Consider the following 15,731-nt stretch of genomic DNA (forward strand, 5'->3'; position numbering starts at 1 on the left):
ATCTGTTCCCCCCAGGACTCTGCAGTCACTATATCTGCTCTCCCCATTACTCTGCAGTCACTATATCTGCTCTCCCCCCGGACTCTGCAGTCACTATATCTGCTCTCCCCCCGGACTCTGCACTCACTATATCTGTTCTCCCCTGGACTCTGCAGTCACTATATCTGCTCTCCCCCCGGACTCTGCGGTCACTATATCTGCTCTCCCCAGGACTCTGCGGTCACTATATCTGTTCTCCCCAGGACTCTGCACTCACTATATCTGCTCTCCCCAGGACTCTGCAGTCACTATATCTGCTCTCCCCAGGACTCTGCAGTCACTATATCTGCTCTCCCCCTAGGACTCTGCACTCACTATATCTGCTCTCCCCAGGACTCTGCAGTCACTATATCTGATCTCCCCAGGACTCTGCACTCACTATATCTGTTCTCCCCAGGACTCTGCAGTCACTATATCTGCTCTCCCCAGGACTCTGCAGTCACTATATCTGTTCTCCCCAGGGCCCTGCAGTCACTATATCTTGTCTCACCAGGACTCTGCAGTCACTATATCTGTTATCCCCAGGACTCTGCAGGTCATTGCTTCCTCATGTCAGAGCTGCACTCACCCGGTGACTAGTGTGGTAATGATATAAGTGGAGGAAGCACAGATCCATAGAATGAATGAAGATGAAGCAGGGAGATCCTTGCACTGAGGGTCCTCATGTGCAGCTTCTCCTCCAGCAAAGGAGAACAGTGATCAGCATGGTAGTAGTGAGAAGTAGGAAATCTTGTGGTCTCGGCCACCTGCCTGTATTGGTCCAGTTTTAGAGCACAAAACCTGAGAATTGGTCAGATGTCCCTACACACCTGGAGATATCAATACGTAAGATGTGACCAGCCATTTTCGATGCTCCCTCCTCTCCCCCGCAGCAGCTGCTGACTCATGGGAGCCAGATTCCCCCCTGCTCAGCTGGGGCACCTCTCCTTGGTCTAAAGTCTAATCACTGAGTTGATGTAGAAGCTCAACACACGGTTAATGAATTTCTCCCCTCCTCCATGTGACTGTATTCAGGACTAGTGATTGGCTACACTGCATCCCAGGAGGGAGGTCACATGGTTCCCCCCCATACCTAGAAGTACTGTGGATTTCCAAGGACACCAACAATGAGAATGGTAGAGCAGGGTCCATGGTGAGTATCCGGGGTTGTGGATCTAACGAGAACCTGTGATAGAGCTACAGGTCCTCTTTAAACCCCTTGCTGCCTATGGAACGCATAAGCATGGTGGCAAACGGGGGTGGGGGGGGGGGGGGGGGGTGGGGTGGGCTATAATGTCCACACATGGATGGCAGTAATGGCTGGGAGCCACCATGACCGGCTCCTGATCATGTGACCACTGTGGCAGCCAATCATCATGGCTATGTGATCAGCCGCGCCTCCCCCCCCCTTCCCCCCAGGCTGTTAAAGGGACAGCGGCGCTGGGTGGGAAAGGGATAAATATTCATTGCTCCTCCTCCTCTGACTTCTATCTTTTGACTCATTGGCCTGGAACGAGTCAGCTGACCGCTGAGAGGGTGAAAAGCCTGGCCCGCATTTGTTTGGGGTCAGTCTGGCAGCCAGGCAAACCAGCATTTCCAACAATGCCCAGCCTCTACGCTCCCTCTCAAGGTAGATTTATATGGAGAGCCTCACAGCCAGCCATTTATTCATCAAATGAGTACAAAAATAAATAAAAAAAAATAAACATCAAAAACATTCTAGGCTCTTTCACAATTTCTTTTTCACTTCACTCCTATTTTTTTATGCAATAAATAAATAATTACCTTAAATCTAATACAATTAAATAAAACATCAAAACATAATGATTACAAATTAAAAAAAAAAAATTCTAATGAAAACAAATTATTTCATACTATACAATTTATATTACTTTTGTTATTATATATATATATTTTTTTATAATTTATGTGCATTTATACAAATAATACCCATAAAATAGTATTAATAATATTATTATTTACCATTTTATTTGCAATTATTTATTGTAATAATTCTGTTTAATCATAACATAATTGTTACATAATTACTAATAATACAAAATACTAATAAAAATAAAATAAACATCAAAAAAATTCTAGGCTCTTTCACAATTTTTTTTTCACTTCACTCCTATTTTTTTATGCAATGAATAAATAATTACCTTAAATCTAATACAATTAAATAAAACATCAAAACATAATGATTACAAATTAAAAAAAAAATAATTCAAATGAAAACAAATTATTTCATACTATACAATTTATATTACCTTTGCTAATTATATATAATTTTTTAAAATAATTTATGTGCATTTGTACAAATAATACCCATAAAATAGTATTAATAATAGTATTATTATTTACTATTTTATTTGCAATTATTTATTGTAATAATTCTGTTTAATCGTAGCATAATTGTTACATAATTACTAATAATACAAAATAAAAATAAAATAAACATCAAAAACATTCTACACTCTTTCACATTTTTTTCACTTCACTTCTATTTTTTTATGCAATTATTTAATGGAATAAATAATTACCTTAAATCTAATAATGATTAAAACGTAATGATTACAAATTTAAAAAAAAATTCTAATGAAAACAAATTATTTCATACTATACAATTTATATTACTTTTGCAAATTATATATATTTTTACAATTTATGTACATGTATACAAATAATACCCATAAAATAATATTAATAATAATACTATTATTTTTTACTATTTTATTTGCAATTATTTATTGTAATAATTCTGTTTAATCATAGCATAATTGTTACATAATTACTAATAATACAAAATAAAATAAACATCAAAAACCTTCTAGACTCTTTCACATTTTTTTTCACTTCACTTCCTCTATTTTTTTATGCAATTATTTAATGCAATAAATAATTACCTTAAATCTAATAATGATTAAAACGTAATGATTACAAATTTAAAAAAAATTCTAATGAAAACAAATTATTTCATACTATACAATTTATATTACTTTTGCAAATTATATATATTTTTACAATTTATGTACATGTATACAAATAATACCCATAAAATAGTATTAATAATAATACTATTATTTTTTTACTATTTTATTTGCAATTATTTATTGTAATAATTCTGTTTATTTGTAACATAATTGTTACATAATTACTAATAAAAATAAAATAAACATCAAAAAACATTCTAGGCTCTTCACATTTTTTTCACTTCACTTCTATTTTTTTTATGCAATTATTTAATGCAATAAATAAATAATTACCTTAAATCTAATACAATTAAATAAAACATCAAAACATAATGATTACAAATTAAAATAAAAATCTAATGAATCTAATAAAAAAATGATTCTATACTATACAATTTATATTACTTTTGCTAATTATATATAATTTTTGTACAATTTATGTACATTTATAAAAATAATACCCATAAAATAGTATTAATAATATTATTATTTTTTTACTATCTTATTTGCAATTATTTATTATAATAATTCTGTTTAATCGTAATATAATTGTTAAATAATTACTAATAATGCAAAATACTAATAAAAATAAAAGAAACATCAAACACATTCTAGGCTCTTTCAGGCTTTTTTTTTTTTTTTTTTTTTTTTTTTTTTTTTTTTTTTTTCACTCTACTTCCTGTACAAAAGCCGCTTTCGGCGCACAGTGGGTGACGTTCTGCCTGCTTTGGCCAATCAGATTCCGCAGTAGGAACGTCGCAAAGCGAGCGTATTGCGGGAGCCTTACGTGGTTAGCAATAGTGAGGTCATCGGTCGGCGACTGGCTGGCGGAAGTGGGAGCTGGTTGGCGTCCTTTGTTTTGACGGAAGTGGAAGCGGATTGGTGGTTGGTTAGCAGAAGAGAAAAGCTGATTGGCTGTCCCGCGGTTGGTTGGCGGAAGTGGGAGCTGGTTGGCGTCCTTCGTTTTGACGGAAGTGGGAGCGGATTGGTGGTTGGTTAGCAGAAGAGAAAAGCTGATTGGCTGTCCCGCGGTTGGTTGGCGGAAGTGGGAGCTGGCTGTCACCTTCGCAGCAGTTGTTGACCGGAAGTAGCGGTGTGCTGAGAACTCTCCAGCTGTTGTTGGTGACATTTTGGGGGGGAGATGAGCGCGTTTGATCTGTTCAGGAGATTCTTTGGACCCCCTGGGACGAGGTGAGAGGAAGTGACGTCACTGTGAAGGGGAATGAAGCCCTCCTGGGGTCGGGCAGGATCCAGAGTCTGAGTTGCGGCTTCGATCCCCGCCGGGGGCGCGTTATCCGCGCAGAATTCTGTCCTTCCCCTCCCCCCACCCCGCAAAACCCACCTGTAATATTATAGGTGAGCTCTGCGGGTCATCGCGCCTCCACGGCGATTATAAATCCGGGGGAATAAAATGCGACGAATCGCCAAATTGAGGCACGAGAAAACGCCAACAGATGACGCCGCCCACTGCGCTAAAAATAGAATTCTGACCTCACAACACGTTTAATATACATACACATATATATATATATATATATATATATATATATATATATATATATATATATATATATACCTCCGACATCGCTCCGTGTATATTATCACTTCTTTCTTTTTCTTTTTTTTTTTTTTTAATCAATGTCATTTTTTTATATTTTCACCGTCAACATTTTCTATTATTATTATTATCCTATTTTTTATGCAATTATTTAATGCAATAAATAATTACCTTAAATCGGGAGTCCGTCGTTTTTTAGTACATAATTACTTATGATACAAAATTCCCAAATCGTTAACTGTAAAAAATAAAATGTGATTTAAAAAAAATGCTACTAATCAAAATTAATATTATTGTTATTATACTATAATAATTTAACACTAAACTTTATTAATATTATTTGTATTTATAAATATTTATAAATATTATCACTTTTTTTTTTTTTTTTTGCAGTCTATTGTACGGTAACAATTCTTTTTAATAATAATAATCCGAAAATTATTTTACTTCTAACTACTAAAAATGCATAATTACATACTGTGGTTCAACTGATAATTATTTATCGTTTAAAAAAAAAATTGTGATTTAATAATTAATAATAATCCGAACATTATTATACTTCTAACTACTAAAAATGCATAATTACATACTGTGGTTCAACTGATAATTATTTATCATTTAAAAAAAATTGTGATTTAAGAAAACAAAGAAAAAAAATTGTGATTTAATAATAATAATCCGAAAATTATGCATTTTTAGTAGTTCGAAGTATAATAATTTTCGGATTATTATTATTAAATCACAATTTTTTTTCTTTGTTTTCTTAAATCACAATTTTTTTTTTAAAATGATAAATAATTATCAGTTGAACCACACTGTGTAATTATGCATTTTTAGTAGTTAGAAGTATAATAATTACATACTGTGGTTCAACTGATAATTATTTATCATTTAAAAAAAATTGTGATTTATAAAACTAGTACTAAAAATTATTATCAATATTATTAATAATTAATATTCCTTTTTGCTCTATTATTATTATTTTTTATTATTACATTTGATTTTTTGCAGTTTTTTGTACAGTAATTACATACTAATTATTATATTCAAAATTAATAATTAGAACATAATTATTGCAAAAAAAAAAAATGATCATCAAACAATACTGCTACTACTACGACTAATAAAAATACATTTATTATCATTATTATTCTAATGTTTTATTAGTATTATTTTTAAGAATAAAAATAATACCAATAAAATAATAGTAACCTTTAATGCCGTTATTTTTATTCATTATTATTTATTTTATTTATTATTATTATTATCATCATCACAATTAGTTATTGAAATAATTTTTTTTAAACAATATTATTATTGTCAGCAATATATATTTTTATATACATTTTTTAAAGATTATTATAATCACCGTTCTAATTCTTTAAACATTTTTGTTATTTTTATTTTTTTTTTGTACTGTTTTGTGGAAATTTGGATAATTTTTCTGGAATTCATGAAATGACTGTTAGTCTCGGATTCCTTTTCATGTAGTCGCCACCATTAGGGATTCTTTTTATTCCCTTCCACCCCAGGGATCCGTTCTTTGGAGGGATGACTCCGGGAGAAGAGGAGGATGAAGAGGACGAGGAGGATGAAGGAGACTCCTTCCATGGCCCCTCGGGTTTCCGCTTCTGGGGCGGTCGCCCCCCGTTCCAGGACCCATTCGGCTTCGAGGATATATTCCGGGACTTCAATGAACTCTTCTCTGGTTTTGGTGCCGTGATCGGCGATGTTCCTCGTGAGTCTGATGATGTCCTCCAGATACGGCCACCATAGAGACCCGTTGACTCCGTAGACCTTCCACCGGGGGGTCCTCCGGGGGGGTCCCACATAGTACAAGGGTTGCCGTGTTGGTTTCCCAGCTCTCTGGCATGGTGGTGACTTCTCTTCTCCCTTCTGTGTAGGGTTGCCTGAGATCGAACCGCCAAGACCGAGTCCAGAGGGGTCCCGGGGCACTTCTCTGCGAGACTTCATGTTGAAGTACCCGGACTCCTACCTACCCAGAGAGCGCACGCCATCTTCCCAGAACCCCCCTACAGAGGAGGAGCCAAGCGGGGCCCCCCGAGACAGGAGAGGATGGGTGAGTTACCTCCATTTACACCGGATCTGTGGATCTTCACAGTCTGAAACCTCATGATTGGCCAGAAGAAAACTCCATTGCTTAAAGGGATCATCCAGTTATAGGTGGGTGAAGCCATTCCTGGCTTCTTATATCCACAGGAACCCCTCATAATGGGCACAGCGGGTGTACAGACCCGGGAACTCAGCACAGGGATGGTGGGAACCCCTCATAATGGGCACAGCGGGTGTACAGACCCGGGAACTCAGCACAGGGATGGTGGGAACCCCTCATAATGGGCACAGCGGGTGTACAGACCCGGGAACTCAGCACAGGGATGGTGGGAACCCCTCATAATGGGCACAGCGGGTGTACAGACCCGGGAACTCAGCACAGGGATGGTGGGAACCCCTCATAATGGGCACAGCGGGTGTACAGACCCGGGAACTCAGCACAGGGATGGTGGGAACCCCTCATAATGGGCACAGCGGGTGTACAGACCCGGGAACTCAGCACAGGGATGGTGGGAACCCCTCATAATGGGCACAGCGGGTGTACAGACCCGGGAACTCAGCACAGGGATGGTGGGAACCCCTCATAATGGGCACAGCGGGTGTACAGACCCGGGAACTCAGCACAGGGATGGTGGGAACCCCTCATAATGGGCACAGCGGGTGTACAGACCTGGGAACTCGGCACAGGGATGGTGGGAACCCCTCATAATGGGCACAGCGGGTGTACAGACCCCAGAACTCAGCACAGGGATGGTGGGAACCCCTCATAATGGGCACAGCGGGTGTACAGACCCGGGAACTCAGCACAGGGATGGTGGGAACCCCTCATAATGGGCACAGCGGGTGTACAGACCCGGGAACTCAGCACAGGGATGGTGGGAACCCCTCATAATGGGCACAGCGGGTGTACAGACCTGGGTACCAGTAGGTGATATATATAATTCTGTGTGGAACTCTTTATGTTTTTGGGGTGTTGCCCTCAGATGGGGTCCTATTACCGTCTATCTGTGTTTTCCTATAGGTGGAAGATAATGGTTTAGGGGGCTCCAAGCAGGATAAAGGTAAGTACCCTCAGACATTATGGGTGGATGGGGTGTTATTGGGGGGGTTCGGTCTGGTCTTGTTGTCTGACCTCGGGTCTCTCTCTAGTTCTAGATTCGGAGGTCTCCTCCCGTGGTTTGGACTCCATCCTCAAACCACAAGAGCCGCCGTCCTCCTCCTTCTTCCGGAGTGTCTCCATCTCCAAAGTCATGAAACCCGACGGGGTGAGTACAGGATTAAGGAGGAACTCCGGTGAAATCCTAAATCCGCTCAGCGGAGTCCTCATTTAACCCCCTCGCGCTCTTTCTCTCTCTGCAGACGGTGGAGGAAAGGCGGACGGTGAGGGACGGTCAGGGTAACACAACCACCACGGTGACGGTGACCAGAGGCGATGAGGTCCTCAGCAGCGGGAGCCCCGATGCCCCCCGGGATTCCGTTGTCGGTAAGAGAAACATCCACCATTGTGGTAGCGGCATTTCCCATAATCCTGCAGTACAAACCTACCAGTTTGGCCCTGGGCTACAACATTGGCCTAGAGGGCTCCCTCTAGTGGCCAGAACTCAGAAGGCATTGGATTAGGGAATGGACAGATCCGGGTGTCACAAGTCTCAGAGTTCCCGTTCTTTTCTTATACAGTTAATAAGGTACCATGGGACTTGTAGTCCCACACCAGCTGAAGATCTGTTGGCTAACGCTGGTCTACTTTAGGATCACGAAAAAGGGGGCTTGGTCTAATTAAAGTGGGCGTGGTATTTGGGGTAGTAAGAGGAGTCATGCATTGCTGGTCAGTGTGCCCTCCTCATCCCAGGGGAGGGGGGAGGGGGTTCAGAGCAGTATTACCGCTAGAGCTGGTTGGCAGCTGAAGCCAACGGTGAGCGTCTCTGACCAGAAATGAACAATAAATTTGTTGTTTGTGGTCTGCTTGCACGTGGAAGACCCCTTTCAGGTTAGCCCCGTCCGCAAAAGGTAGTTCCACCCTCTCGGTGTGTCTGTTGTCACCAGGACAAGAGGTGAGGGGAAATCTTCCAATGTGGGGGACACCGTTTTTTTGGTGACAACTGTCTAAGAAGGGGAGAGATTTCCTCTCACTTCCTGTTGCGGCTTTGAGGACAGGAAGTGCTGAAAAACTCCAAAATGTTGCAATAAAACTTTTTGAAGGCAAAAAGAGAAGGGGGAAAAAAAAAAGGATGTGATGGAAGTGCAGAGCGTTCTTTTGTTTTGGGGAGTTTCCCACTTTTTTTTTTTTTTAAGGTGAAACGCGTCAGTGCAGCCAGGTCAGGGGGGAGAGCTTAGTGTTTTTGGCTTCTTTTTGTAAATCCATCCAAGTTGCAATAAAGTTTTTTGAAGCAAAGTGAAAACATGGCTGTGATAGAGATGAAGAGGTTCTTTTTTTTTATTTTTTTAACCACTTAAGGTCCTTAAGTGGTTAAAAAAATAAAAAAAAAGAACCTCTTTTTTCAGACTCTGTGTTATTTTTTATTTTTTTGCTAGAAAATTACTTAGAAACCCCAAACATTATATATTGTTTTTTTTTTTTTTCTAACACCCTAGAGAAGAAAATGGCGGTCATTGCAATACTTTTTTTCAGACCGTATTCGCGCAGCGGTCTTACAAGCGCACTTTTTTTTTTTTTTTGAAAAAAATTCACTTTTTTTGAATAAAAAAAAAGACAGCAGTAAAATTAGTCCAATTTTTTTTTTTAATATTGTGAAAGATAAAGTTACGCCGAGTAAATTGATACCCAACATGCCGCGCTTCGAAATTGCGCCCCCGCTCGTGGAACGGCGTCAAACTTTTTATCCGTTTAAAAATCTCCATAAGCGACATTTAAAAAAAATTCTACAGGTTGCATGTTTAGAGCTACAGAGGAGGTCTAGGGCTAGAATTATTGCTCTCGCTCTACCGATCACGGCGATACCTCACATGTGTGGTTTGACTATCGTTTTCATATGCGGGCGCTACTCACGTGTGCGTTCGCTTCTGTGCGCGAGCTCGGCGGGACGGGGTGTTTTAAAAATATATTTTTTTTTTCTTATTTATTTTACTTGATTTTATTTATTTTTACACTGTTTAAAAAAATAAATAAAAATGGATCACTTTTATTCCTATGACAAGGAATGTAAACATCCATTGTAATAGAAAAACGCATGACAGGTCCTCTTAAATATGCGATCTGGGGGGGGTAAAAAAGTCCTCACATCTCATATTTGGAGCTGCTGCCGTTACCGAGATCTCCCTCTTCAAAGCGCCGACGTATATGTACAAGAGGCGGTCGGTAAGTGGTTAATTATAAAGTTTTTGTTTTTTATTTCTTTGACACTTTTGAGGTGAAACGCGTCAAAGGGGGAGGAGCCAGTTCTGGATGTAGAGAGCTTTGTGCTTTGACTTGTGCTTTTAAATGCATCCAGGTTGCAATAAAGCTTTACAAAGCAGAAAGTAGAGGGGGGGAGGATGTGATGAAAGTGCAACTTCTTCTTTTTCATTATATAGTTTATTTTATTAGGGTCGGTGGAGTTTCACCCTTTTTGAGGTGAAATGCATCAGTGAGGATGCGCCTGGTCTTGCCAGAGCCTTGTGCTTTGGTTTGCTTTTGTAAACAGAAACCAAGAAAAATGCAGTGGAAGGGCTGAGCTTTTTTTCTTTTTTTTTCTTTAGGAAGTTTTTAGAATTTTCTCCATCCTCTTGAGGTGAAATGCGTCAGTAGGATGTGCCTGGTCTTGCCAGAGCCTTGTGCTTTGGTTTGCTTTTGTAAATAAAAACCAAAAAAATGTGGTGGAAGGGCTGAGCTTTTTTTTTCCTTATGAAGTTTTTAGAATTTTCTCCATCCTCTTGAGGTGAAATGCGTCAGTGGGGATGTGCCTGGTCTTGCCAGAGCCTTGTGCTTTGGTTTTCTTTTGTAAAAAAAAAAAAAGAATGCGCTGAGCTTTTTTTTTTCTTTAATTATAACGTTTTTCAAATTTTCTCCATCCTCTTGAGGTGAAATGCGTCGGCAAAGGTGGAGCCGGGTCTTGGAGATTACTTTGTGCTTTGGCTTGTTCTTGTGAATGCATCCAAGTTGCAATAAAGCAAAACAAAAAGGGGGGGTGGAAGTGCAGCTCCTTTTTAATTATAACATTTATTGTTTGGGGGTTTTCTCCGCCCTCTTGAGCTAAAACGCATTGGAGGAGGAGGCGGGTCTTGGGGAGAGCGCTGTGCTTTGGCTTGTTCTCGTTAATCTGTCCAAGTTGCAATAAAGCTTTTTGAAGCAAAAAGAGGGGGGGGCATGCAGTGGAAGAGCAGCTTCTTTTTTTATTATAAAATGTATTGTTTTGGGGTTTTCTCCACCCTTTTGAGGTGAAACGCGTTGGTGGAGGACCAGGATCCAAATCAAGAGCAGCTTCTTTTTTATTATAAAATGTATTGTTTTGGGGTTTTCTCCACCCTTTTGAGGTGAAACGCGTTGGTGGAGGACCAGGACCCGGGTCTTGGGGAGAGCTTGTGCTTTGGTTTGTTCTTGTTAATGCGTCCAAGTTGCAATAAAGCTTTACGAAGCAAACAGGGGGTGGGGGATGCAGTGGAAGTGCAGCTTCTTCTTTTTAACGATAACGTTTTTAAAAAAAAATTTGTTTCATCGTCTTCTTCTATTTTCCTTCCTCAGGTCCCCGGGACTCCGCCCCTCTCCGCCCACCGCCGTCCCTCCCAGATCTCTCTGATTCGCAGACGATCTTGAGCCGCATCCTACACCGATGGTTCTCCGACAGATAAGCCCCGCCCTCTGAGGTCTCAGGACTCCTATGGAAGATCCGGATAATCTCATTATTGTTATTTGGGGATCCCAGAACTTTTTTTATTTAAAAATCGGACCCCCCCCCCCCCCATTGTGTGGCCTTTTCATAGCCTGGAACCCCCCTCCCCCAAGAGATGTGACAAGCCGGGGGCGGGGGGGGGCTTCTTTAATTCATTTATCACAATGTAAATTTGAATTTGTATAAAGTTGTTGTTGAACTCACCGCTCCGTGTCATTCATTTCCTATTAAAGAGGAGCCGTCACCCTGAGTGAGCGCTGAGCAGTGTTGGGGGGGGGGGCCGGAGTGTCCCTTTAAACACACAGAATCTGCTGATCAGTTGCTTGACTACACACTCCTAGACGGATAAGTAGATTGCAGAGCTAAATGCTACAGCACCCTGTGGCCAGCAGGGAGCAGCAGCAGCATGCGTGTCTAAAGGGATGCTGGAGATGTGTTCTTTCATATAACGTTTAACGCAGGGTGCTGTGACATTCACACAAGCCTGCTGCTTGATTACACTCAACCAGACTGATCAGCAAATTGCCCAACTAAGATCTGCAGCACTCCGTGGCCAGCGGGGAGGAGTAATGCATATCTAAAGGGATGCTGAGGATGTGTTCTTTCATATAATGCTCAAAAAGGGGAGCTGTGATATTTACGCAAGCCTCTTTGCTTGATTACACTCTATTAGACTGATTGGCAGATTGTGCACTAAAATCCGGCAGCACTCGATGAGCAGCATGCATGTTTAAAAGGATGCTGGAGATGTGTTTTTTTTTTAAATATTTTTAATGCTTGAAGCAGAGTGCTGTGACAATTACACAAGCCTGCTGCTTGATTAAACTCTGTTAGACTGATTAGCAAATCACACAGCTGAAATATGTAGCACCCAGTGGCCAACAGGGATGAGCGATGCATGTCTAAAGGGATGCCGAAGATTTTTTTTTTTTTTTTTTTTTTTTCATATAATGCTCAGCAGGGTGCCCTGACATTTTCACAAGCCTGCTGCATGATTAGACTTGATTACACTGCTCAGCAGATTGCATAGCTAAAATCTGCAACACCTAGTGGCCAGCAGGGAGGAGCAATGCATGACTAAAAGAATGCCAGGGGATGTGTTCTCATGATGGTTGAAGTTGGGTGCTGTGACATTTACACAAGCCTGTTACCTGATTACATTCTAATTTAATGCTTGAATATACCCCATTAGACTGATCAGCAGATTTCACAGCTAAAATCTGCAGCAGGCAGTGGCCAGCAGGGAACAGGATGCACATCTAAAGGGATGCCGAAGATATTTTCTTTCATGTAATGCTTGAAGCAGGGTGCTGTGACATTTACATGAGCCTGCTGCTTGATTACACTCTGTTGCTTGAATATACCCCCATTAGGCTGATCAGCAGATTGCATAGCTAAAAATCTGCAGCACCCAGTGGCTAGCAGGGAGGAACGTGCATGTCTAAAGGAATGCTGGAGATGCGTTTTTTCATCTGGAACAGGATGCTGGGGCATTTACACAAAATTGGTGGCTTGGATTTACTCTCATTACTTCAGCAAACTCTTCTTAGACTGATCAGCAGATTGCACAGCTAAAAATCTGCAGCACCCAGCAGGGAGAAACATGCACGTCTAAAGGGACGCCGGAGATGCGTTCTTTCATTTGAAACAGGGTGCTGGGCCATTTACACAAGCCTGGTGGCTTGGATTTACTCTCATTACTTCAGAAAACTCTTCTTAGGCTGCTCAGCAGATTGCACAGCTAAAAATCTGCAGCACCCGGTGGCCAGCAGGGAGGATCATGCACATCTAATGGAAATCCAGGCATATGTTCTTTCATTTAATGCTGAAAGCAGGACACTGTGAAGCTTGCATGAGCCGGCTATTGGGTACCTTCCACTAAACTGCTCAGCAGATTGCACAGCTAAAAATCTGCGGCACCCGTTGGCCAGCAGGGAGCAACATGCACGTCTAAAGGGATGCTGGAGATGCGTTCTTTCATCTGAAGCAGGGTCCTGGGGCATTTACACAAGCCTGGCGGCTTGGATTTACTCTCAATACTTCAGCAAACTTTTCTTAGGCTGCTCTTCAGATTGCACAGCTAAGAGTCTGCAGGACCCGGTGGCCAGCGGGGAGGATCATGCACGTCTAAAGGAAGTCCAGCCGTATGTTCTTTCATTTAATGCTCAAAGCAGGACACTGTGAAGCTTGCAAGACCTAGCTATATGTGTACCTTCTACTAAACTGCTCAGCAGATTGCACAGCTAAAAATATGCAGCACCCACTGGCCAGCAGGGAGGATCATGCACGTCTAAAGGAACTCCAGCTGTATGTTCTTTCATTTAATTCTCAAAGCAGGACCCTGTGAAGCTTGCATGAGCTGGCTATATGGGTAGCTTCCACTAAACTGCTCAGCAGATTGCACGGCTAAAAATCTGCAGCGCCCAGTGGCCAGCAGGGAGCAACATGCATGTCTAAAGGGATGCTGGAGGTGCGTTCTTTCATCTGAAGCAGGGCCCTGGGGCAGTTACACAAGCCTGGCGGCTTGGATTTACTCTCAATACTTCAGCAAACTCTTCTTAGGCTGCTCAGCAAATTGCACAGCTAAAAATCTGCAGCACTTGGTGGCCAGCAGGGAGGATCATGCACGTCTAAAGGAACTCCAGCTGTACGTTCTTTCATTTAATTCTCAAAGCAGGACCCCGTGAAGCTTGCATGAGCTGGCTATTTGGGTACATTCCACGGCTAAAAATCTGCAGCGCCCAGTGGCCAGCAGGTTGCAACATGCATGTCTAAAGGGATGCTGGAGGTGCGTTCTTTCATCTGAAGCAGGGCCCTGGGGCAGTTACACAAGCCTGGCGGCTTGGATTTACTCTCAATACTTCAGCAAACTCTTCTTAGGCTGCTCAGTAGATTGCACAGCTAAAAATCTGCAGCACTTGGTGGCCAGCAGGGAGGATCATGCACGTCTAAAGGAAGTCCAGCCGTATGTTCTTTCATTTAATGCTCAAAGCAGGACACTGTGAAGCTTGCAAGACCTAGCTATATGTGTACCTTCTACTAAACTGCTCAGCAGATTGCACAGCTAAAAATCTGCAGCACTCGCTGGCCAGAAGGGAAGATCATGCACGTCTAAAGGAACTCCAGCTGTACGTTCTTTCATTTAATTCTCAAAGCAGGACCCCGTGAAGCTTGCATGAGCTGGCTATATGGGTACATTCCACGGCTAAAAATCTGCAGCGCCCAGTGGCCAGCAGGGAGTAACATGCACATCTAAAGGGATGCTGGAGATGCGTTTTTTCATCTGAAGCAGGGTCCTGGGGCAGTTACACAAGCCTGGCGGCTTGGATTTACTCTCAATACTTCAGCAAACTCTTAGGCTGCTCAGCAAATTGCACAGCTAAAAATCTGCAGCACCTGGTGGCCAGCAGGGAGGATCATGCACGTCTAAAGGAAGTCTAGCCGTATGTTCTTTCATTTAATCCTCAAAGCAGGACACTGTGAAGCTTGCATGACCTGGTTATATGTGTACCTTCTACTAAACTGCTCAGCTAAAAATCTGCAGCGCCCGATGGCCAGCAGGGAGGATCATGCACGTCTAAAGAAACTCCAGCTGTACGTTCTTTCATTTAATTCTCACAGCAGCACCCTGTGAAGCTTGCATGAGCTGGCTATTTGGGTACATTCCACGGCTAAAAATCTGCAGCACCCAGTGGCCAGCAGGGAGGAACATGCATGTCTAAAGGGATGCTGGAGGTGCGTTCTTTCATCTGAAGCAGGGTCCTGGGGCAGTTACACAAGCCTGGCAGCTTGGATTTACTCTCAATACTTCAGCAAACTCTTCTTAGGCTGCTCAGTAGATTGCACAGCTAAAAATCTGCAGCACCTGGTGGCCAGCAGGGAGGATCATGCACGTCTAAAGGAAGTCCAGCCGTATGTTCTTTCATTTAATGCTCAAAGCAGGACACTGTGAAGCTTGCAACACCTAGCTATATGTGTACCTTCTACTAAACTGCTCAGCAGATTGCACGGCTAAAAATCTGCAGCGCCCAGTGGCCAGCAGGGAGGATCATGCACGTCTAAAGGAACTCCAGCTGTATGTTCTTTCATTTAATTCTCAAAGCAGGACCCTGTGAAGCTTGCATGAGCTGGCTATATGGGTACATTCCACTAAACTGCTCAGCAGATTGCACGGCTAAAAATCTGCAGTGGCCAGCAGGGAGCAACATGCATGTCTAAAGGGATGCTGGAGATGTGTTCTTTCATCTGAAGCAGGGTCCTGGGGCAGTTACACAAGCCTGGCGG

General features: G+C 41.8%; 1 protein-coding gene across 1 annotated transcript; it reads left to right on the forward strand.

Annotated features, from left to right (window-relative positions):
- Positions 1-4,022: 4,022 nt before the first annotated feature.
- On the forward strand, positions 4,023-11,650 carry HAX1 (HCLS1 associated protein X-1). Its single transcript, XM_077463933.1, has 7 exons — positions 4,023-4,181; positions 6,081-6,286; positions 6,453-6,628; positions 7,643-7,682; positions 7,771-7,886; positions 7,981-8,104; positions 11,300-11,650. The coding sequence occupies exons 1-7, from the start codon at positions 4,132-4,134 to the stop codon at positions 11,404-11,406; spliced, it is 819 nt and encodes a 272-aa protein (XP_077320059.1). The 5' UTR covers positions 4,023-4,131; the 3' UTR covers positions 11,407-11,650.
- The last annotated feature ends 4,081 nt before the right edge of the window (positions 11,651-15,731 follow it).

Source organism: Lithobates pipiens, unplaced genomic scaffold (genome assembly GCF_037356315.1).
Source record: "Lithobates pipiens isolate NorthernLeopardFrog02 unplaced genomic scaffold, aLitPip1_a1.2 Scaffold_30, whole genome shotgun sequence".
In the NCBI taxonomy this organism is placed as follows: domain Eukaryota; kingdom Metazoa; phylum Chordata; class Amphibia; order Anura; family Ranidae; genus Lithobates; species Lithobates pipiens.

Bases quoted from the DNA above. Each gene is read 5' to 3' on its own strand.
- HAX1 (XM_077463933.1), top strand. From the start codon at position 4,132: ATGAGCGCGTTTGATCTGTTCAGGAGATTCTTTGGACCCCCTGGGACG. The intron at 4,182-6,080 runs GTGAGAGGAAGT...CTTCCACCCCAG, and splicing joins TTTGGACCCCCTGGGACGAG to GGATCCGTTCTTTGGAGGGA. The intron at 8,105-11,299 runs GTAAGAGAAACA...TTCCTTCCTCAG, and splicing joins CCCCCGGGATTCCGTTGTCG to GTCCCCGGGACTCCGCCCCT.